Source organism: Syngnathus acus, chromosome 16, assembly GCF_901709675.1.
Source record: "Syngnathus acus chromosome 16, fSynAcu1.2, whole genome shotgun sequence".
In the NCBI taxonomy this organism is placed as follows: Eukaryota; Metazoa; Chordata; class Actinopteri; order Syngnathiformes; family Syngnathidae; genus Syngnathus; species Syngnathus acus.
In genome coordinates, this window is record NC_051101.1 from 5,472,038 (window position 1) to 5,495,957 (window position 23,920).

Genomic DNA, 23,920 nt, shown 5'->3' on the forward strand with positions numbered 1-23,920 from the left:
AAATTTTAGTTTCCGTAACATTTTAGCGTAACAATGATCATTTTACACTTCCAAAAGACGGAAGACGTCCATGCGGAAAAGCAGGTTGAATGTTACGGTCGGATGTGCTGCGAATCTGTTGTGTAGTCTGGGACCTGTCATTCTATTCCACCGCCATTGTGATGATGATCTCATGGTTGATGATTCGCACACAGCAGGAGGAAGCACCGGGGAAATATGTAGAATATTTTCAGCCATTGTCTGCTTGCCAAGAGACATAAACGTTGTGAAATAATAAGTGTAGGGGCCCTACCTCTCCATCCTCTTTAGCAACCTGTTAGCAAACGTTAGCGTCCTTGCTAGCGCTGTTACTGACGTGATAGCTCATTTAATCCACCGAATTTGGTGCATTGTTGAATGACACTTCTCGTCCACTAAGCTATGACGGTAAGCTATTTAATACAATGTTAATTCATTATTTGTGTTTACTGTCAAAAGCAGTTCTAAGACATTTAGCTGTTAGCCCAAGCATCCACTGCTGTTTACAGAAACCTCTGTACATTAGGGACTGCAATATGTGAACAATCAGTCAGTTCTACTGTATATAGTTTCAAGGATTTTTATATATTTAGAATAAAAAAAACGTGTGATGACGGTGTATTTAAAGTAAGTAGCTGACTGAAACCTGCTTTTTAAAAATTCCATTAGGTAGCTTCTGAAATATCCAAATGGCACATTATTATCGCCAATTAAGTGCCGTTTATTTATAAGAGGTGAATACTGATATTTCTACCTATCTACAACTGACGTTATAATGCCTATTTTTGTGATTCTATCCCTAGTAAATGATTACTGTTGTACATTTCGAGTCTGTGGTATTTCACGTTCTCCAGCAGAGTACGCCCTTGGCTTATTTTTGCAATTAACTCACGTTAGCCAACTTGGACAACATCAGTAGAACGTTAGCCCCTATTAAAAGTATTGCAATGACCCTAGTGGATCTTCGTTGTTTCAACTCCTTTGTTTCAACTGTGATATTGTGACGATTCCAGAAAAAGGAGCTTAGTCACTTTCTCTTTCTTAGACCAACCTTCTTTCTAGTCATACACATGGTCATGCGGTATGGTCATGCCTGCCAGGCCTTTAGTGTCATAGTCACCAAACAGTAACTTCCAATCACAAATCTGTGTTTTTGTTGTCTCCTTGTGTGCTTTTTTGGATCAGGTGTGATACACACATGCATGCCTGGTGTTCAACTTGAGCACAATAGCCACCCAGGAGAATGAATGCAGAGGAAGTGGAGCTGCTAAGTGACTCCAAGTACAGGAACTATGTGGCAGCGGTGGATAAAGCCCTTAAAAACTTTGAGTACTCGAGTGAATGGGCAGACCTCATATCTGCTCTGGGCAAACTCAACAAGGTAACGATCCAAGTTGATCATTTTTAATGCACTTAAGCGCACAAGTAGAGAATTCAAAACAAAAACATTCACTGGAATAGATCAATCAAGAATATGCACGAGAACCACTCTTGCATAGCAAAGGTTGCTAGCTCCTAAACATTCTCAGCACTTATTCAAAACAAAGGGGAACTGGGATCAATAAGAGAGTTGTGTTTTATTGTCCTCTCAGGTATTGCAGAACAATGCAAAATATCAAGTGGTTCCCAAGAAGCTGACAATAGGCAAGCGGTTGGCCCAATGTCTCCATCCAGCCTTACCCAGCGGAGTCCACCGTAAGGCTTTGGAGACCTATGAGATCATCTTTAAAATTATTGGACCCAAAAGGCTGGCCAAAGATCTCTTTCTTTATAGGTAATTGTTGCTTTTGCATGTGTAAGTGAAATTACTGTGGAGACACAACTGAAAATAACTAATTTCACATCATCTTTTACACTGCAGCTCGGGGCTATTCCCTTTACTCACCAATGCTGCCATGTCTGTAAAGCCTGTGTTGCTGGGCCTCTATGAGACGTACTACCTGCCTCTGGGCAAGACGCTGAAGCCGGGTCTACAGGGACTCCTGACTGGAGTACTGCCTGGCCTTGAGGAAGGATCAGAGTTTTATGATAGGTGAGAATGGTTGAAATTAGGGCTAAAGGACTTTTGAAAAAAATTCTGATTGCCATTTTTTTTTTTCTTCAATCAAAATTGCCTCTGCGATTTAACATGCGATTATTTACGATTATTATTTTATTTTAATGAAATTCCATTCACATGAGGTCACAGGTCATGGTGCTATGTCCAAATTGCACCTCATCAAACCTGTAAAACATCCAGCTTTGACTTTTGGTAGGGTGTATTATATAACCAATATATTATAACCAAGCACTGGATCTTTGCTACAGAACCAACACCCTTTTGGAGAAGGTGGCAGCAGCAGTGGAGCAGTCGGCATTCTACAGTGCCTTATGGGGCAGTATCCTTACCAGTCCCGCTGTGCGTCTCCCGGGGGTCTCCTTTGTTCTACTGCACCTGAACCGCAAGCTCTCCATGGAGGACCAGCTTTACGTCATGGGCAGTGACATCGAACTCATGGTAGGGGTTCGGTTCGTGAGAGCCGTCTTTACTAAAGAATGCATTCGATCCCATGCATTTTTTTTACTTTTGTGTCTGATGAATGCGTATTTTAAGCCACATGGCCAAGCCAGCATGGGATTGGTTCTGACTCAGTGACTGTGAATATTAACGTGAATATTGGTCAGTACGGGCACTGATGACCATATGAAGGTGGAGTCCACTCTTTGCTCAAAGTCACATAGGCTCTAGCTCTCTATCTCTACCTGAAAATCTAAATGGATGCTTTGGCGTCAGAGAGGGAGAGGGTGAGTGCCATGTCTGAATAAAGTTGCTGATAGTTTAGGTAGCATTCTTTTCCCACAGGAAAAAACTCAACTCCACATTCTGTGGAGATAATGCTCATCATAGTACAATGATTTTCCAATGCTATAATTCTATTATTTGGCCGCTGTATAGTACTATGCTACATAACCTCAAACAAGTGAAATGAATAACATTAATAAACATTTGTAGAAATCAATTATTCAATAATTGGTCAAATCATCCCCATGTCTAATGTTTCCAAACATCTCTGTATTTTCTGATCAGGTGGAGGCTGTCAGCACATCAGTCCAGGACTCAAGTGTGCTGGTGCAGAGAAGCACTTTAGATTTGATCCTTTTCTGCTTCCCATTCCACATGAGCCAGGTGAGAACAGCTGTTGATGCCATCTGGAGGAAACCTCCCGGCATACGCTGTATTTTACAGTTAGATCTGAACATCAATTTGAGTGCCAGGTGAAAATACCGTTGTTTTACTCAGCGTAATCTTAGAAACTTAATACGCACTTGTGTATAATGAGCCGATTTGCTCATTATATACAAAAAGGGTGCATGTATGTATGTAATATGAGAAATGACAGTGCTATTTTTTGATAGCAGTGTTTTAATTTGGGGTATTTAAAAAGACTTATGGAGTTCTCGGTTGCGGTGTCTGTGTGTGGAAATAGTTTGTTCTGCTGTGCTCAGGCTACTCGCCCGGACATGATACGGATCCTGTCAGCTGCTTTGCATGTGGTTTTGAGAAGAGACATGTCCTTGAACCGCCGACTCTACGCATGGCTACTTGGTGCGAAACACACACACACACATCTGAGCCCGTAGTATATCAGGTTCACACTCATTGTTCTTAAATGTCAAAGGTAGACCCTTATATGCTTAATTTCAACTTGTTTACTGGAGAAACACATTACTTACCTTTTCAGAACGTTAACATGACCCAACAATTTTTTTACACAAAACAACGCTGACTCAGACCACCAAGCAATTTGACGGATTGTAGGAGTGCCGATTTCTAACATCCACACAATGTGCTCTATGCTACCCTTTTCAATTCTGTAACATTACTTTGTTTTCTTTTGTTTGCAACTGAACTCGGATACACATGCTGGTAAGTGTCATCGCAATGGATGTATCAAGTTTTATTGAAGTTTTCTTAAAAGCACCTTCTACAGTATGCTTGTAACAATAGGATTTCAACTTCTCTTCATCTGAAATGACAAACATATTAACATAGTTTGGTTTTACAACCCTATGAACTCTGATCATAATCGAGGTGAGGAAGGCCAGCGGTTCTTCAGATGTTTTACTCGGGTTCGCTGTGACTTCCTTACTTTTTGTAGGCCGGTCACCTCTGGGAAGTTTCACTACTACTCCATGTTTTCTTCTTTTGTGGATAATGGTTCTCATCGCGGTTCACTGGAGTCCTAAACACTTAGAAATGGCTTTGTAACGCTTTTCTGACTGCTGGATGTCAAACACTTTATTTCTGATCTAATATTGACTTTGAATACTGGCATGGTGTTGCAGCTTTTTCAGATCTTTTGGCTGGCTTTATTTTGTCCAACAAGTTCGAGTTAGGAGATTTCTTGATTTAGCAGGTCTGGAATTAATCAGGCTTGAGTGGGTCAATGAAAATGAACTCAGCTCTCCCAAAAATGTGATCAGCCATAGTAAGGGCAAGCTTTTTTTCCACATAGGATCTGTTGTGTTTAAATATTCCTCCCCTTAAAGAATAAATGCACCATTTAAAAACGACATTTTAGAATTTGATTATTGTGATTTATATTCTGTAGGTTTTGACAACAATGGGCTGAAAACAGGCCCCCGTGCCACTCGCCAGAGCAAACCAGAAGAGCATGCTAGCCACTATTTCAACACCTTCTCAAAAGACATGCTTGTCCAGGTAGGAATTTTGCTTTTGAACACAATAGACCAAAACAAGTCACGTTGCAGAGAATTTGGCCATGCTTAAGAGTTTTGTGTGTGATATAGAGGATGGTTATTTTTGCCCAATACAATCATCTCTTTTTTTGATTTATCTTCCAGTATTCCAAATCCTCTTGGGTTTTTTTTGCGCCTTTTCTGGCAGCTAATTCTTTGATGTCTTTTAACTCCGTCCCGCCATGTGCTCTCCTGTGTCACTCCAGGGCTTAGAACACACAGCACAGAGAAACCAGAAGGCAAATCTAGTTTTTAGAAAGTATTTTTGTTTTTGTCGTTTGCTCCTGTGCCATCTGTTCCAATGTAGTTATTGCAACTCCCTCCATTGGGAGCGGGTTGGCACTACAGGGACTTCGCAGGCTTCAGTTCATTATGTGGCAGACGGAGCGTGAACACATGAAAAAAATGAGAGAAGGGGCTGGAAGATGTTAATAGTAGAATTTGTTTTGCCAAATTTGAAAACAAAGGTGTCAAGTAGTATTTCTCGGTTTGTCAAATGTATTTCTTGTCTGTTTGTGTGTTATTAGGCAATGGTGGGGATATTGCAGGGTAAAGTGCGAGGCGGAGAAGAGGAAAGCATTCTCATGCATGACCTTAAGCCATTTCGCATCCTTATCAGTCTGCTTGACAAACCAGAGCTTGGTAATATGTCGTACAGTATGAAAAGTCAGCGCTATAAATTCCCATGCCGCTCTCCAGTGTCCAGCTCGTGTCTTGTGTGCCTCTCTCTTCAGGTCCAGCTATCTTAGAGGATGTTCTTATTGAAGTGTTTCGTACGCTGCACACAAAGTGTAAAACTGAGTTGGGCCTCCAAAACCAGAGTTCCTTCAGCAAGGACCACACACACCTTAGCAGGTTAGTCCACTCAACCACCTTCTCTTTTCACATATTTTGAATTCATAGTATAATGCAAATGTCGACCTTTGAATTGCTTTTTAGCAAACTTCGAGAGAACAAGAAGACAGCGGAACTGATTAAAACAGCCAATCTCCTGTTCAACTCTTTCGAGCCATTCTACATGTGGGACTATATTGCTCGCTGGTTTGAGGAGTGCTGCAGGTTTCTATTTGGAAATAAGTTTTTAATATACATCATTTTATTTCTTAGGTTGGGGTACACTAACACTGGTATCAAAAAGTTGATTTGCCCGTTCTTTTATCCATGACTGATGCCAATTGTCATTCATTTATTGTTCTCACTTTAGAGGAAGGCAGTGCAGTTATTTCTTTTTATTCAGGAGATTCATTTTTTAAATCTAATCAAACATGAAATGGGCCTTTTGCAGCAATCTATTCAATAGATCATTTTGAAACATTTGGGGTATATTAATGGGTCTTTGAAAAAGAAAAGCCAAAGTGTAAGTTATTACTAATGTGGGAAAGTTTGTGCGAAAGGGCAATAAGATAACATTTATTTATTTTTTTGCACAATGGGTGAATTTGCATCAAAATTGCAAATTTGCCAGTCCTTATAAAGAACATCAAGATTGATCACTTTGCATTCAGTTTGTTTCTTCACCAACCAACAGATACACCATATGGCTTCTTTTGTAGGACGACACTGAATGTGCAAACGAGTATTCCAAAGCATGCCGGCAGTTTAGATACCTCAGAGCTCTCCTTAATGGAGTTTTGTCAGCTAGTTGATTTCCTGCTGGACATCGTTTCCTTGGTAAGTTTACTTGTGTTTTTTTTCTTTTTTTCTTTTATGTTGTTGTTGTTGTCTTTCCTACACCATCATCCATCATTCTCTTGTCTCTAGGTATTTGCCTTTATGTACAGTTATAGTACGTTAAAAAAAATCTTCTTTCATTTTTTTAAGTCCTGAATTTAATTTGTCTTATTTGAATCTTGATTTTAGTTGAATTTTCCAGTTGTGTATAATTGTTGTTTCTGTATTGTTAACTCAAGTTTCATTTATTGTACAGATTTTGTTTCTCTCTTTGTTTTCATACTATTCTGTGTCTTTCTGGTCCTGCTTCTTTCCATGCATTGAGATTCCCTTCTTTCCTAGCTCTGCTTGGGCTCTTAATATATTTCTTGCCCCCCCCCCAATTTAGATCATTCACATCCTTTACGGTTTTTTGCTCAGTTCCCTTCCCTGAACAGACATTTCTTGGTCCTGGGATGTTTCTGCTATTTTTAACGTCTGTGCCTCCACTCTTGTTTCTTAGGTGTGCAACGCCCCACACAAGCACAAACATACTTGTGTGTCTCTTTCCCTGCCCAAAAATATATAGCAGATTTGTAAACTGAAGTACGGTTTAGAAATCTGCTCGTCTGTACTGTATTTCCAATTCAGTTTGGAAAGTCTTGTTTATTACCCTTTTTCAAGAGTGTGTGTCTGTGTGTGTTTTGGACACTGGCAAGAGAGGAATGTGATTAGTGTGCTGTGGCTTGTGCTCCGCTTGCTTCTGTCTGTTCAAACTATTTGCTCTTTCTCCCTGAAGCCTACTAGAAGCATGAGGGTAATCTGCCAGGTAAAGTACTGCTCTTTCCTGCTTTTTCACCTCATCCTGCTTCACTGAGGCTATGATAGCATTCCTGCAACATCCCACCAACTTTGATTTGGCCTCTAGTTCTACCCAGCTTTGCGTGATCATTTCTTAATTATGAATTGTGCTCTTAACTTCGAAATTCATATGGGAAAGAAGCTCTGGAAATAATCTCGTGTAATAAAATCTCATCCATAATGTTTGGTGAGGATGTTGTGACAATGAAGTCTTCGCCCAGTGTGTCTGGGCTTTCTTAATTGCATGCAATTTTATGACTTTGTCTTGCTCACATATTTTTAAAGAAATATGAATACCAACTCTGTTTATGTATATTCCAATATTTATTTCATGGTTCATTTGTCCCTTTTTTCAAATTTAGTCAAATTTTCCTCGTTAAACATCATATATATATTAGTATGCAGCACTGTAGACTGTAGTTACTGTACTGTAAAATTTAACCTCTACACAAATGGCAAGAAATAAAAAAGCAAATGCATATTGCAAGTTAGCATCTTGAAAAAAAAAAAACTTTGTTAGAGTGGTGCTCACTCTAACTTATTTTGCAAGAACCACATGGGAGACAATTAAGTCTTTTTGGGCACCTGCAGGCGGAGAGTCAATTCGTCGCTGTGCATACAGCGATGATCGAATGACGTCTGACTCTCCTCCTGCATGAGCATTTTTATTAAGAGAAACAGGGTGGGGGTGACAGTGGACTGGATAGGGAAGAGAAAACCCTTGACCTCTAGTCAAAGCATAGCAGGGGATGTTTTACGACATTGTGTAGGATGGGACAAGCTAGGTAATTTATTACTGGTTACACACCAACGTAAGCATAAAACTAATCTAGCTAGGTTATTTATTACTGGTTACATACATTCCAACATAATCATACGATCAAGATAGTTTGGAAAACCCTGACAAACTTTATAGAAGTTACAACAAAATGACTTCACTTTAACTAAAAATTATAAACACAAGTGGCCAGTGGTCATGGCAATGCATAACTGGAAAAATTATATGTACTGTATATGTCCTTCAATTGTTTTAACTCACCATCATGACTAACGACACTCCTGATCTCGGCGCAAACATTTTGTGGTGGTTAAAGGGAGCCGTAGCTCTTACATAGTTTATCACCACCAGAGTGTGGACGTGCGAGTGCATAAATAATGCATCCAATGCATCTTTGAGTGTCCAGAAAAGCACTATATAATCTGATTTATTATTATTTTCATTGATATTGTTATTGTATTAATATTATAGTCGCTCTGATTATGTAATGAGAAGGGACAACGCTGCTGTTGTACATTTTGAACAGAGACATGGTGTGAATGTAATATAGACAACTTTGTTACATCTATTGTCACCTATTATAGGAGACGTACATCGAGATCCAGACAGAGCATCTTCCTCAGCTATTGCTGCGCATGGTGGCTGCACTAACCGGTCACCTGCAGACCTTGGGGCTTGGAGAGCTCACTCACTGCCTGCGTCTCTGCTCCAAGATCCTGAGCAAAGTACAACCACCATTAGTGTCGCCTTTGGCTCTGCCCCCAAGCCCCCAGGTGCAGGGCCTTTCCAGCTCCTGTGGAAATTCTACCGACTCCGCAAAGGATAAAAAAAATGATACTACTGTGAGTATAGTAAAAGTAGTGACATATTCCACACGATTTACAGCTGTCTTAAATTTTGTGGAAAACCTTCAATTACCCTTCAGAATCAATGTTTTACTATTATAAAATACAATAAAGAATGTCTATCGGGAAAAAAAAAAAATTCTTTAAGAATCCAACCACAGGTGAGTATAATCATAAAAAAAATCTTCCTTACTGACTTATTATTGAGCACTGTAGTCATGGCAGTGCCGTATACTGTGTTTACTTCAACTTTAAGTTGATACACCTAGGTATTAAATTAAAAGTAGTTGTAAGTGGAAATAAACTACCATATACAGCTATAACAGCTTTGAGTTTTCTGGGAGGACTTTTACAATATGCTTTCATAGGGAGGACCATTGTTTTGTATTTTTGGGCAGCAGAAAACAGCAGTAAAACGTCATGGGGAAATTAAGGGGTTTAGTCCAACTCCTCAATTATTTGATGTGTCTGAAGACTTTTAAATTTTATTGATGTTTATATTGTCCTTGTCCTAATACACAAGTTTGTGCTGTTACATATATGCAATGTCCCATAACCACGTTTTGTTCCTGCTAATTGTAGTTCTAGTGTCTTGACCCATTTTGCCTAAATTACACCCCGCCCCCCTTCCCTCCATCCTAAACAAAAAAAAGAGAAATGTAGTCAGTTCAGATTAGGTCAAGCAGCTCATTTCCAGCTTTGATGATCTGCTTTTGACTAGGTAGTCCCAGCTATGGCCCAGCCATCTCGTGGTCCCTTGAGACTACTCGTTCGTTGTCCCGGTCCTTCTGGTCTCAATAACTGAATTCTGCTTCGTTAAGTGAGTGCAAGCTCACTGTGGCATTCAGTCAATCTGTCCCATGTTCAGAGATGGATCAGCCTACACGGACTGAGCTGTGCCCGTAAGGAGCAAAGAAAAAGATGATAGTTAACCAACAGCTGAGCCCAGCTCGCCTGTACTCTCTTTGGAAGTACAGAAGAATGAAATAGCCTGTAGCTATCTCCAACAGAGTGGAAAACATGCCACATATATCCAACAAACACTTTTAATAGACCTCTGCCCCCACCCTGAAGAGCATATGGATGATGTGTGCTACCCTACATGCCACCTGAGTCCAGGCCCCAAAATGTGCCTGCTGCCTTAATCAAGGTGAATCCCAGGATACTTAGCTGCGCCCAGTGACTGCAAAAAAAAAAAAAAAATTCAACTTGTTGCACTGTTTGCTGTTTACATGTCAACATCCTTTTTTCAGAACAACAGCTGTGGACAGATGTCAAAAGTTGTAGCACTTGTTCTATGTTCATTTGTTTCACTGCTGATTAGTGTGGATGTCTGTGCTATGTACGATGTAAAATTGTGAGGGATTGAAGGAATTATTAAAGTGTTATTTTCTCTCCTTTTCATCCTCCCGCAGACCCTTCCTGTGACTGTCGATCCACATGGAAGTGGGGAGGTGTTCAAAGGTGTAGAAAATCATACCATCTCATCTGAAACTTCCTTCACAGACTTTATCCAGTACCATGAGGGTGGCCCTGATACACATCCTCACATGCACCCAACACATAAAACGGGCATTCGTTCCTCGGGCCCATCACAACCTAAACCTGTGGACAAACCAGTCATGCAGTGCTGCTTGGAACACTTCCAGCAATTTATATCCCGGCTTATTACCTTGTATATATCTTCTGAAGAAGTGAACAAAGACGAGAAGGACAGAGGCCTGGCGGTACAGTCAACTAGCCTTGTATTGGAGAGTACCTCACATTGTGGGCATGTAGATCTTACTAAGCCAAGTTTGGACACTGTGATGGTGCAGAAAGAGTGCATTGCTGCTTTTACTGCAGCCTGCCAGCTGTTCTTGGAGTGTTCCAGTTTTCCAGTGTACATTGCAGAGGGAAACCTGAAGGCCTCACCCACACAAGAACAAGAATGTGGTAAGTGTCCTAAAGAGTCGCTGCACCAATGTAATCAAAAGGCGGGGCTTCCGTAAAACATCACTAGTGTTCTCAGGCTTGCTTTGTAAAAGTACATGAACGCTCACACTTGATATTCGTTCTTGTCTAAGGTGTTTAAATGTCATACCACTTCAGAGATAGTATAGTCATTATCGGTAATGTAATATTATGTGAGACTAGGAAACCACTTTTGTTTATTTAAGGTCACATCACCTTTAGAACAAATGTGGAAATGATTACTTTGAACACACTAAAGCTATTGGTTAAACAGAATATCTATCATTCACAGTTCATGTGGTGTGATTAGTGGCTTTAGCTAAATGAACATACATCTGTTTATGAAAGACGTTAAAACTTGTGAAAGCAACGCAGTAAATATAATCTATTCAAGTGTTTTTCTGCCCCTATATACAGACAGCGAACAGGGATGTCTGCCAGTGTGGCTGCAGGCACTCATGGATGCCACCTGCTTGGCTAGCAACTTCAGTCTGCAGGGTGTGGCCATTTCTCTGCTAATGGACCTTGTGGGACTCACACAGTCTGTGGCCATGGTAACAGCTGAGAGTGTGGCATCCAGTGGCAACTCTGAGTCTGCCCAGCCAATGAGTCCCAGCCAAGGGCGAGTGGCTGTTGTCATCAGGCCCCCACTCACTCAGGGAATTCTTATGTACATCGCGAACAAGACCGACTTCTTTAAGGTAGTAATCATATGGAACAACCATTTGTCTTTCCTCCTATTTTGCCCCTAACCATTTTGTCTGCTTGTGCATAGAATGTGGCTCTTATCCTGTGGGATCAGTTGAGTGAAGGAACACCTCAGCACCATCAACGAAGTGTGGAGCTCTTCTATCAGCTCCACAACCTTGTACCATCTTCCAGCATCTGTGAGGATGTGATAAGCCAGCAGCTCATGCACCGTGACAAGGTCAGTCCCGGGAATATCCAATCAGTGTGAGTAAAGCACCGCGTCGCAAACAAATCCTTGCTCTTTTATATTTTCTTACAGAGAATTCGCCTAGAAGCCCATGTAAAGTTTTCCGTGCTGTGGCATTTGACACGAGATTTAAACATGACCAAATCTTCTCCTTTTAATCGCGCATTTGACAGGTTGGTTCAAATGCATTTGTCTTTGCAGTGCGCTTGGTATTCCTCTACATTTTTTCATCTTTTATTTTACCCGACAGATCTCTTTTTATCATGCTAGACAGCCTGAGTTATTGGGATCCTTGTACAAGTTCAGTTGGCCGGGCATGGCTTAATCAGGTCCTTCAGCGACATGACATTGCTCGGGTACTGGAACCACTCCTTCTTCTTCTACTGCACCCAAAGACCCATAGAGTTTCCATTCAAAAAGTACAAGCCCAGCGCCACTGGGCCCATGTCTTTCCTGGCCTGCCTGAAAATGAACCATCAGAACCTGTAGACCCCAGAGACTCAGGGTTCTCTGAAAGTGAGTCGCCTTCTTTTAATTTTGTAAATGTTATATATTGGATATGAAATATCAGTAGGTGTGACTCATAAGTCATTTCTTGCCTTTCCATTGCCTCGTTACAGTAACATTTTACCCAGTTTTTTTATTTCTGTCATTAGACTTCAGCCGTATGCAAGTGGACAGAATGGCACAGAGAGATTTCCCAGGTCTTGAAGTCGGTGACATGGAGCCATTTTGTCTTACTGTTAACCCTCTGAGTGACAGCTTATCCATACTGAGTCTGAGCAGTGAGAATTTACAACTAACTGCTGGATTTCAGCCTGCTGATCAGCAGGAGGAGCCCCATTCCTCTGAATCGACTGGTTCTCATTCCTCTCCAGTGGAAAATCAAAGTTTTGATGAGCCGGAGGTTGTAAACAGCATATCCAATAGTCCAGATCAACAGCCTGCTTCCTCAGATTCTTTGTCTGAAGACTCATTAGAGGAGACTGTTTTCTCTGTCGTAAACGATCTGATAGAAAATGTTCTGAGTTTAGTAGCTGAGGAGTCTCATGACATGCCGATTCAGTCTGAAGACTGGCCTCAGTCAGACTCGGAGAGTACTTCCTCAGATATATCCACTGGTGCCCATCTGGACTCTGGACTTACTCAAAGCTGCAACCACCAGACGCTGCCAGAGATGCTGGCTGAAGGAACACTGGAATTCCTTGGCGTCCCTTCACCTGATGTAGCTGCAGAAGAGCAGCAGCACAGAGAGGGCATCATTCGTCACAGTTCCTCACCTTCCATTGTCACATTACCTGACAACGCAGACCCAGCCATTTCAGACCACAATCTGCAAGTGGACAACTCTCAAGCACGCAAACGTAGCCATAGCAGCACGCAGCTCAGCCTTAAAGGCAAAATCATGGAGAAGCTGGCTGACAAATCCACGGGGGCTAAGCCTAAGACAAAAAAGTCCAAAAGGAAAGAGGAGGAGAGGCAGAGAAAAGCAGCAACCCAAGCTGATAAAACACAAACACCCAGTATATTCTTTGGGGATAGCCTAGATCTGGAGAACTGGTATAGCTGTGGGGAAGGGGAGGTATCAGAAATTGAAAGTGACACCGGCTCACCCAGTGGCTGTTCAGGTGGAAACGTTGGAGGTGTCAGTGTCGCAGGACGTAGATTGTCTTCCGACCCTTCTCGCTTCAATATCCATCCTCTCTACCAGCATGTTCTTCTATATCTCCAGTTATATGACTCCTCCAGAGCCCTCCATGCACTTTCTGCAGTTGCAGCAATGCTAAGGTCTGCTCCCTCAGGATTTGTAAGCGCTATTTCCACTACCAGCATCAACAACACCTACACCCCCCAGCTATCTTTGCTCCAAAACCTGCTGGCTCGTCACAGGGTATCTGTCATGGGCAAAGACTTCTACTGCCCCATCCCACAAGACTCCCACTCCCACTCATTCCGCAGTGCCATGTATCTGGAAATCATCATATCACTTTGTCTATACTTCCTAAGAAGCTTCTATTCGGCCCATGTGACAGCAGGCTCTCAGGACTTGGCGGGGAACCGGGCCATGCAGCTGACCAGTATAGAAGTCTTAACTCTTCTGTTCAGTGAGCTGGCTAAAGTCACAGGTGGTTCAGCAAAGGGATTTGCTAGTTTCATCTATGATGTCTTGTCCAAATGTAAAGTTCAGAAGGTGGTTCTCCATTGCCTGCTCTCCTCCATATTCAGTGCTCAGAAATGGCATGATCAACGGGCGGCTGGTGTAAACATGTCCACAGTGGAGGAAGGTCTGTCAGAGGATAGTATTATCAACTTGTCAGAGGACCAGATGGACAGTTGTAGTGCAGTCCAGTCTCAATTACTGAGACTACTCCAGAGCCTAGTTGTACTTGAGCACAAGGTTCTTGTACCAGTCGAAGAAGGTGGAGAACCTGCGGCGGGAGCTGCAGGAGCTGTAGCAGCAGGCAACAGCACAGGAACTGGGTTTGAGATGTTAGGTGGAGATGTGGAGCATGTGAACCCTCAGCAGCCAATGACATCACTACAGTATCTTCACGGACAGCCGATCACAGCACAGGGCATGTTTTTGTGCGCTGTGATAAGGGCACTGCATCAACACCATGCATGTAAAATGCACCCTCAGTGGATTGGACTCATCACAGCCACACTCCCATACATGCGGAGGATTCTAAGAAGGGTGGTTGCATCAGTCACTCTACAGCTTTGCAGGAACTTGGACAATCTTCTTCACCAGTACCGATATGAGACTGGGATTACTGACTCCAGGTATTAAGAATTATATCATGGATATTGCTAACCGTATGCATTTTTTAAATTGCAAAGAACTTTGTTGCAAAGAAAAAAACATAAAACGTGGAAATGATCCATATTATATCAAATTTAAGAAACATTACAATTATTTCATGATACACTGTATAAATTGAAGAAAAATATTTAATTTTGCTTTCAAACTGCATTTTCACATGCAAGTCAATTTTTTAACACCAGATGGCACTGTAGGCCAAAAAAAAAAATACACTACAGTACAACTTGTAATTTTGGAGAATATGAAATGTGCTTTACATATAAGATAAAATAATGATACAACCACGCAGACAGTAAATTAAAACAATTTAATATGCAGTCGTATTAATATGCATGTAAAGTAGACTTGGTAAATCCATGTTTTGGAACTATTTCGGGTTTTTATATACTACATAAACTTTCTTTTTGTAGACCCCAATGGATGGCACTCTGCATTCCTCCTGACCTGTTACTGACAGTACTGGAGGGGATCACTGCAATGATCCACTACTGCCTGCTTGATCCCACTACCCAGTACCACCAGGTGATCACATAATTCATGTACTGTAAACACAATGACCGGTTTTTTGTGCCAAATCAATGCTAAATACAATATTAATGTCGTACTGGTTACGCAGTATGATTAATATCAGTATATGGTTGACAATTAGCATTTTTGGTTAGTATTTGCATTGTATTTACATTGCTGACTCTCCTATTGATGACCTGTCAGTTACACGTGAGTGTTGACCAGAAGTACCTGGCTGAGGCTCGCTCAGGCATCCTGTCCATTCTCCACACCATCATGTCGTCTGTCACGCTACTCTGGAGTGTCCTCCATCATGCTGACAGCTCTGAGAAACCAGCTGCTGCTTCTGCTGCTTCCACTTCCAACATCAATTTGGGCTCAACTAAGGTATTCTAACCTAATGGCAGATAACTTAGGACAATGTTTTCAGCATTCCAGCAGTATAATAAGTTTAGAGTTGTCACTCAGGTGTCTTCAAATTGTAGTCACTAAAATTCGAAGGATTTTACATGTTAGCTGTGCAATACAGCAATCAGATTTTAAGTGAAGTAGTTGAAGGTGTGTATGATCTAAAACGCTAATGGGTTCCCAGATAGGACATAACAGCGTACATTTCTTACTTGTTTCTCATCTACAGAAAATTCGTCAGCAAGTCCTAGAGCTGCTCGGCCCCATTTCCATGAACCATGGTGCTCACTTTATGGCAGCCATTGCCTATGTTTGGAATGAAAGGAAACAGCTCAAGACACCCGTCAGAAATAAAGTGGGTATCCTTACACCCTGCCACAAACAATAATGTATTGCATTGTACTTGAGTAGCATTTTTAGAATACTAGTTCAACATGTATTTTAAGTTTAAAGGCAAATGATTGGCCTTTATAACTGTTTTGAGAAAAATGAATAACGTGCAACTTTTAACAAAATGGGTGGTTAGTCCAGAATTTTGTACTACTTGTATGTTTGTATGTACAATGCTTAATACATTTATTAGGCCACATCATGCAGAGACCAATTTACGTATTCCATATGCTTTACTAGTTTCCCCAAAGTTTGAGGCAGCTCGCTATTTTTCTTGCAGAAAAGTCAGAAAATCCTGTCAATCCTTTTCTGTTCACCAAACTAGGTACGAAAACTGAATTTAATGTGATTTTGGTGAATTTGATTGAGATGCAGGCAGATTCTGATTTCTGCAGATGTGTGGTGGTTATGAATATGACAACAGCGTGCATCAAACCGTCTCAATTAATTAACAATCAATTCATTAAACATTGTTACAATTAGCATCATTAACATTAACATAAACCAAAAAAGTACACAGACTTGTTAAGCAATATTAATTGTCCAGTACTACGAAATACTGCTATAACAAAACCCTTACATTGGGTAGTAGTCAAAAGCAATTTTTGAGGTTGCCATATGCAGTATGCATTTACTCCACTAAAAGATAACTATAAAATGCTCAAAATGTCTCTGTACTTTATTTGTCATAGTTATAAGAACTCTGCTTTGGTTCTGTATGACTTTCAGGTGATTCCTGTAGCTAGTGATGAACAGCTGCTGCTGGTTGAGCTGGTTCGCTCAGTGAGTGCCATGCGCACTGAAACTGTCATGCACACAGTCAAAGAGGTTCTGAAGCAGCCACCAGCTATTGCAAAGGATAAGGTTGGTCTTTTTAAACTTTGCTGCCATTACCAAGTAGACATCTGGATTTACACAAACATCCAGTAGCTATATATTTTTTCCACACCACCTATGTAATATAATGTACTTTCAGGCAGTTAGTTAATTTAGAGCAAATTCTGATCAAATATATGGTGTTATTTTTCTCAGCAATGACTTTACCCCCTTTATACATGGTCTCTCATTTCATTGCTTGAAACATTTTAGAAACACATTTCTTTGGAGGTCTGCATGCTGCAGTTCTTCTATGCATATGTCCAGAGGTGAGTTTGTTACATATGAACATCAGTACAGTACAGTACAGTGTATTGATAAAATACTGTACATCAGTTGCAAAGCTGATGATTTGCTCACCCTAATAGCATGTTTTCTTACTGTCATAGAATCCCTGTATCCACGTTAGTTGATAGCTGGCCTTCTCTGCTGGCTCTGTTGAAGGACTCCGTGCAGTTAGGCTTGCCTGCCCCAGGACAGTTTCTAATACTTGGGTCTGTATTTTAGTGTTTTTCTGAACACATCAAGATATTGAGATTAAACCTTGTTTCACGCTGACATTTTACATGGTTCTTATATTTGTTTCTGTTCTCCAGTGTACTGAATGAATTCATTTTGAAGAACCCTAATCTGGAAAGTAAGAAGGACCAGCGAGAGCTCCAGGTTAAAACTTTGGTTGCCTGCATTTTCAATTGTCTTTTAATTTAATTCTAACATCGCTAACGCATCTTCATGTGCTATGTTTGTTTGCTTGTTTATGATTTTGATGGTGTTCAGGATGTGACACATAAAGTGGTGGAGGCCATTGGGACGATTGCAGGCTCCTCTCTAGAGCAGACCACATGGCTGAGGAGAAACCTGGAAGTGAAGGCCTCTCCTCAGATAGTTGTGGATGGAACTAACCTTGAAGCAGATGTTGAAGGTTATTTTTCTTATACTTATGAAGGACACTGCACAATCATCCAGTCCTATAATGTGCAATCCAGCTAAAGTAAATTTAAGATAATCTGAAAAAATGACCCAGACATTTATACAAAAATACCAATTTACTCATGTGAAGCTTAGAATGTATTATATTTTTTTCATGGGCATGTGCTCCTCTTAGCCCCTGCTAATATTTTGCATATGTGTGTTTTTTTTTTAGATTTAATGCTTACAGTTATGGAGGCCTCTAGCTTCACCCCATCCGTTTACAGCGTTCATGCCCTCACGCTGCTGGCTGAGGTAAAACACTGCACTGCACCAATCCACCGGTCGATCTAACTCTCCATCCTGCACTCACTTGTGGACAAGACCGCAAGATACTTGAACTCCTCCACTTGGGGCAGGATTTCATCACTAATCTTTGACTAGAACAAAGTTTTCATCAAATGGAACAGAGCATCCTTAAAAGTATATTTAAGATTGTTGTAAGCCCCTGTAACATTATCCATCATAACACGGTGCTTATACATAGAAAAATTAGAAATAAAAAAATACACTGGAACCTTGGTTTTTGGAATGCCCAGGTTTACTAACATTTTGGTTTATAAACTGTTATTTAAAACTAATAATTACATTGGGCAGTATTTCACACTGCACATAAACACTTATTTCTTTATTGCTCAGAATATAATTTTTAACCAATCAACAATCAACATAAGGTAAATTTAATGTTGTTCTTTTACTGGAATGGATTAAATGCAATTATGCTCCTGAAGTTCCATTGTATATTTAAACTGTGATTCAATGGCAGCTTCGGTGTCTTAAAACTTTCAGCCCTCTGCCCTATTTAAAGAGGAACAAGTAGTCACTTTGCTTTTTGGGGTCATGGTGTGAATCACAGACCAGAGGAACCAAAGGAGAGAGATGTCTCAGGAGATTGGATTACCAGTATTTGCCACCGTTGCGAGACCTGATACTTACCTTGAAATAAGGCTGGTATCAGTACTCGGACATCCCTAAAATAAATAATTGAAAAAAGCCACACTGGAGTTTGCCAAACTGCATGGTGACAAGACACAAAGCTCCTGAGAGAATATCCAATGAATGGACAAGACAAAAGTGAAACATGGAAAAAAAAACTTAGGAATTAGTGTCCTTGACTGCATTCGAGAAGACCATCGTACCTGTTTACAGGAGCCTTTTTAGTCCCGGGTGTATACTGCTCAGGAGAGGTTATTTACAACGTTAATAGTAGGTCCATCAATATCCTTACATAAGAAGACAGATCTCTTTGTTGGTTAAGCACCAAGCTTCTATTATCAGGTTTGCACTTACAGGTATACAAACAAGAGTTCAATTTAGTTGGCCTAAACAACTGCTGTCCTCAAAGCTGATAAATGGCCTCCCACCCCATTTTCGTTTAGGACTATTTATAAAGAGTAAAGAAGCCAGCATGTTCCCCTGCTGACACTGGCGAGGTGGGACACATAAATAATTATTAAAGGTCTATAAATCTAATTTCTTTGGTGCTCTGAAGTGAGCCTGACAAATCACTAACCTCATCATTCAAGCTATTCAAGAGAGTCAGGTTCGGCTTCCTTGTCGCAGTGTTTTCCACTTGTGTTTATACGAGATAATTTATTCTCTGCACGTCAAAGTGTCACCATAATGCTGCAGTGCCATTTGTAATTCTGTTAGCTGCCACAGCAATGTTGATAGTCTCGGTGCAGATTTAAATCAGCTGAATGTGGTAGATCAAATCATATTTCGAAAGATTGTCCCTCAGAGCTGTGGCGTTCTCAGCATTTACACAGACTGACTGGAATTCATTGGCAGGTGCTGGCTCACTTGTTGGACATGGTGTTCTACAGTGATGAGAAGGAGCGGGTTATACCGCTGCTGGTCAATATCATGCACTATGTAGTTCCCTACTTACGCAACCACAGGTAAGTGACTGTTTGCGGGTGACGCTAAGATATGACTCAGATTTGTCTGTTGAGTGCCTTCAACTTTGAACCGATGTCATGCATTGTCTTCATCTCTTTTTCAGCGCTCACAATGCTCCCAGCTACCGGGCCTGCATTCAGCTGCTGAGCAGTCTAAGTGGGTACCAGTACACACGTCGGGCCTGGAAGAAGGAGGCCTTTGACCTCTTTATGGACCACACCTTCTTCCAGATGGACTCATCCTGTGTCAGCCAGTGAGTAAAAGAGTCGGTCAGCGTGGACCAGGATTTCTTTTAAGTTCGGGTTTCTGCTTCAGATTGAGACTGGTGTGCATCACAAACAAAAAAATGAAGGAATGAGTTTCAAGAGAATTTACAGTGTTTGTACAGTATACTGTTGTAATTCTCATTCACTTAATTTATTTTTTCTCACTTATTACAGGAGATAATTTTGACTTCATGTTAATGGCTCTATGGCGTTGTTTTACCCGCACACATGTTCAATATTTAAATATCAAAGAAGAACAGAAGATAGATTTACGGAAAGTAAAATGTGACAGAAATTAATCCATGATAAAGGGAGACACATTTTTGTTTGTCACTGTGTCTAACATGTATTTTATTTTTTTTTCAGCTGGAGGGCGATCATTGACCATTTGATGACTCATGACAAGACCACATTCAGAGATCTTATGAGTATGCTTTATTTTCTAAATTGTAATGATTTTAATAGAACATTCATCTGTTGGTGATATCTTTTTTAGACCTGCATCTGTTGCTCATAATTTGAGACTGTTATTGCCCAACTGGCATTTAAAATCACATTAACAATTCCTGCATCAGTCTAAAACTATTTTATGTTCTGGAAAGCGCTTTGTTACAGAATTGAGGCTCCGATTTAGAACTGAATAATTTCACATGTGTCGTCCCTCAGCTCGTGTGGCTGTAGCCCAGAGCAGTTCCCTGAGTCTGTTCACAAACAGAGATGCTGAGCTGGAACAGAGGGCCATGTTGCTCAAGCGCCTGGCCTTCACAATCTACAGTAGTGAAGTGGACCAGTACCAAAAGTACCTCCCTGACATCCAAGGTAATGACGATCTCTAGTAAGGCAACTATTGCTTGTTTCCGATTTTCACTTTTGTACTATTCTAATCTGCATATTTCACTCTGTGTTCTCTCAGAGCGCCTGGTGGAGAGCCTGCGTCTTCCTCAGGTACCCATCCTGCATGCTCAGGTGTTTCTCTTCTTCAGGGTGCTGTTGCTGCGCATATCACCTCAACACCTCACCTCATTATGGCCTACTATGATCACGGAACTGGTGAGCTGTCAATGCTGTCTCGTGGGATTACATTTTTCATTCACCTGTACAGTGATGTTCACCTTTGTCTATTGTCCATTTCATAACCTCTACGTCTGTTCTTTTTAGGTTCAGGTGTTTTTGTTGATGGAGCAAGAGCTGATATCAGATGAGGACATATCAAGGTAGCGCTGTCAAGAGTGAATATAATGCTACCTCAGCTAGGAAATTAATTTGTTTTGAGGCTCTGTTCATGAACCAAAGCAATCTTTTTGAAATGATCAGTAATAGAGTTAATTTGTTCATCCCTAGAACCAAGTTGCTTTTGCCATTTGGCAGTAGACCGAATCAAATGAATATGTGTACCGAAATATTGTTTGTGTACTGATTTGTTTGTGAAGTAAGGTTCCACTGTAATGACATATCTCTGTTAACCCCGATGACTAATCCTGTGTCCCAAGGACATCTGGGCCATCTGTGGCCGGCTTGGAAACCACCTATTCCGGAGGCAATGGCTTCTCAACGTCCTACAACAGCCAACGCTGGCTCAACCTCTATCTGTCAGCTTGCAAGCTGCTGGACTTGGCCTTGGCCCTGCCGCCCGAAAGCCTGCCTCAGTTCCAAATGTCAGTACTTTGCGAGCCTATTCTATAATAAGTTTTACAGACTCTAAGTGGGGAAAATCCCAACTGGCATTCACTATTGGGATTGGTCAGATGTCCTTTAAAATAGCAAATGGAAGAAGTGAATAATAATTAAATTATGAGCTGGTTCTTGGGGGTAAATACATATGACTGTTTGAAATGGAAGAATTTATTGAAACCACGTAACAGCAACAGTATTACTGGTCACTTAAGGCACCAGTCAGCTTTAACAGTTAGGTTTTTGTGTGCTGCCATCTTTATTGATCCCAGGTACCGATGGGCCTTCATTCCTGAAGCCTCAGATGATTCTGGAATGGAGGTGAGACGGCAAGGGACTCACCAGCGGGAGTTTAAACCCTACGTAGTCCGACTCGCCAAGCTGCTCAGGAAACGAGCTAAGGTACAGCATCCTCACAAATTTATTAAATGAGTGTGATCCAAAACATTTTTTTTTTTTTAGCAAATGTCCACAGTCCACCACCACAGTAACACATTTTCAAATTGTTAATTACAGTTATTTGTTTACCAGCATAACTCAAAAACGATTGACATTTTTCGTGGAGCAATATGATAGGCACAACATTTCATTAGGATTTATTTAAATAAAATTTTAAGTGTATTGATGAGAGGAAAAAAACATTTGTTGACAAGCGTAAACATTCCGCCACTCTCTGTAAACAGATTGACCTTGCCAGAGTTCCACACTGAACTCCATGCCCTTGTTGATGTCTTCTCCACAGAAAAATCCAGATGATGACTGCTTCACTCGAACACTTTCTTGGGAGCCAGGCCACTTGATGCTAACTCTCTATGTAATCCGCAGCATGGAGCAGCTGCTTCCTTTCTTCAACCTGCTCAGCCAGGTGTTTAACAGCAAAGCCAGCAGCCGCTCAGGTCCCGCTTACGCTCACAACCGTGCAGCTGGCTCCTTCCCTAGTCCAAAGGAGGGCCACAAACTGGAGAGCCAGAAAGTGTTCTGGAGTCGAGCCAGACAAAACATTGAGGAAATGGTCGAAAAGGACTTTCTGGAAGGTCTAATTAAAACGTGAAAACACAGGAGATTTATACATTCTGATCAGCACTAGTGAAAAACCTCAACTTGTATTACTGCAACAAGCTGATACAATTGTGGGAAAATACTTTGTACATTTTTTGGTATTTATAATTATTTTACATTTCAAAAGCTCATTGATTTTAATTATTTGTACAGAGAGAAAGGCCTTGATGGCTGACTTTTAATAATTCAAGTTAGTCCTGTGGGACCAAGAAAAGATGCCGTGCCATTCCATATCGACGTGACTTAATAAAAGTTTCTAACAAGAGCGGCACACTTCCGATGTTGCTGTCCTTTGAAATGACGTTTTCTGATCCTTGGCTGAGCTCTCGCCTTTTACTAGCAATGAAATGCTACTAAAATCAGCAGTAAGCAGTTTTAAACACGAATAGACGATATGTAACAATTCTGGCAAAGCCACTCACATTTAAAAAAAATATATATTTTATTGTTTATTTGACAGGGACAGTGTATGTCAATCAACATTTCTGTAGCTGCACCAGAATCAGCCAAAGGACACATGCCTCGGTCAGAGCTCTCCTGTCTTAGCCACGCCCACCACATTAAATCTAATACAAGAGTGGAGGCAATCACAAAAATACTGAGTAAGTTAGCTTGATTTCAATGACTGTATGCAAGAAAAATGCAAACTTTAGAAACATCTCCCAATATTAGTTCTACACCAGTGGCTTTACTGTAAAACTGCACATTAGTATCTATGCTTCACCACGCAAGCATATAACTCGCTGATTATTCTTTGCTTTAAATGAAAATACACAGATTTTATTATTTACCAGATGCTTTAGTTTTACAGATGATGCGATCAATTAGATGTATAGAGTGAAACGGCCCTTAAAACAATGTAAAATGCAGGTGTGGTTTATTAACCCTCCTGAATACTTACCCATTACACAGTCTGTACAACCACAGTATAGAGTATAGCACGGAATAATAATAATAATAGCAGTAGTAGTAGCAATGCAGTAAAAATAATCACTCTTTGCACTCAAGATGAATAAATAATACAAGATAAGAGCACTGGTAGTGTCGTGATACAAACTATTGCCATTAACGCGGACATGGTTTTCCCAGCTAGGGTGATGCCGAGATAAATGTCTTTCTGTGTAAGAAAAAACGAAAACAAACAGGTCATGCAAGTGACCCACTGTGGCAACCCCTGATGGGACAAGATGACAGTCCCAAAAACTAAATCGATTAAATAACATCAACAAAAAGCATTTTAAGATTTCATGGCAGTCATTGTTGAAG

At 40.8% G+C, this 23,920-nt stretch overlaps 1 protein-coding gene across 3 annotated transcripts; it reads left to right on the top strand.

The window, feature by feature from the left end:
• Positions 1 to 65: 65 nt before the first annotated feature.
• Positions 66 to 22,925, top strand: dop1a (DOP1 leucine zipper like protein A). Of its 3 annotated transcripts, none has more exons than XM_037272790.1 (38): positions 66 to 426; positions 1,204 to 1,399; positions 1,611 to 1,792; positions 1,880 to 2,050; positions 2,326 to 2,515; positions 3,086 to 3,184; positions 3,505 to 3,604; positions 4,611 to 4,720; positions 5,286 to 5,400; positions 5,493 to 5,613; positions 5,698 to 5,817; positions 6,312 to 6,429; positions 7,208 to 7,237; positions 8,632 to 8,889; positions 10,308 to 10,827; positions 11,263 to 11,546; positions 11,621 to 11,773; positions 11,855 to 11,955; positions 12,033 to 12,298; positions 12,439 to 14,566; positions 15,017 to 15,128; positions 15,318 to 15,500; positions 15,751 to 15,876; positions 16,641 to 16,775; positions 17,001 to 17,056; positions 17,177 to 17,281; positions 17,384 to 17,450; positions 17,565 to 17,709; positions 17,932 to 18,011; positions 19,548 to 19,657; positions 19,762 to 19,911; positions 20,291 to 20,352; positions 20,591 to 20,743; positions 20,838 to 20,974; positions 21,083 to 21,138; positions 21,415 to 21,579; positions 21,868 to 21,997; positions 22,338 to 22,925. In XM_037272790.1, exons 2-38 carry the CDS (start codon positions 1,262 to 1,264, stop codon positions 22,644 to 22,646), a joined length of 7,485 nt encoding a protein of 2,494 aa, XP_037128685.1. In that variant the 5' UTR covers positions 66 to 426; positions 1,204 to 1,261; the 3' UTR covers positions 22,647 to 22,925. The 3 variants fall into 3 exon arrangements, with proteins under 3 accessions (XP_037128685.1, XP_037128686.1, XP_037128687.1); XM_037272791.1 differs by having other exon boundaries at positions 4,638 to 4,720; XM_037272792.1 differs by lacking the exon at positions 7,208 to 7,237.
• Positions 22,926 to 23,920: the final 995 nt, after the last annotated feature.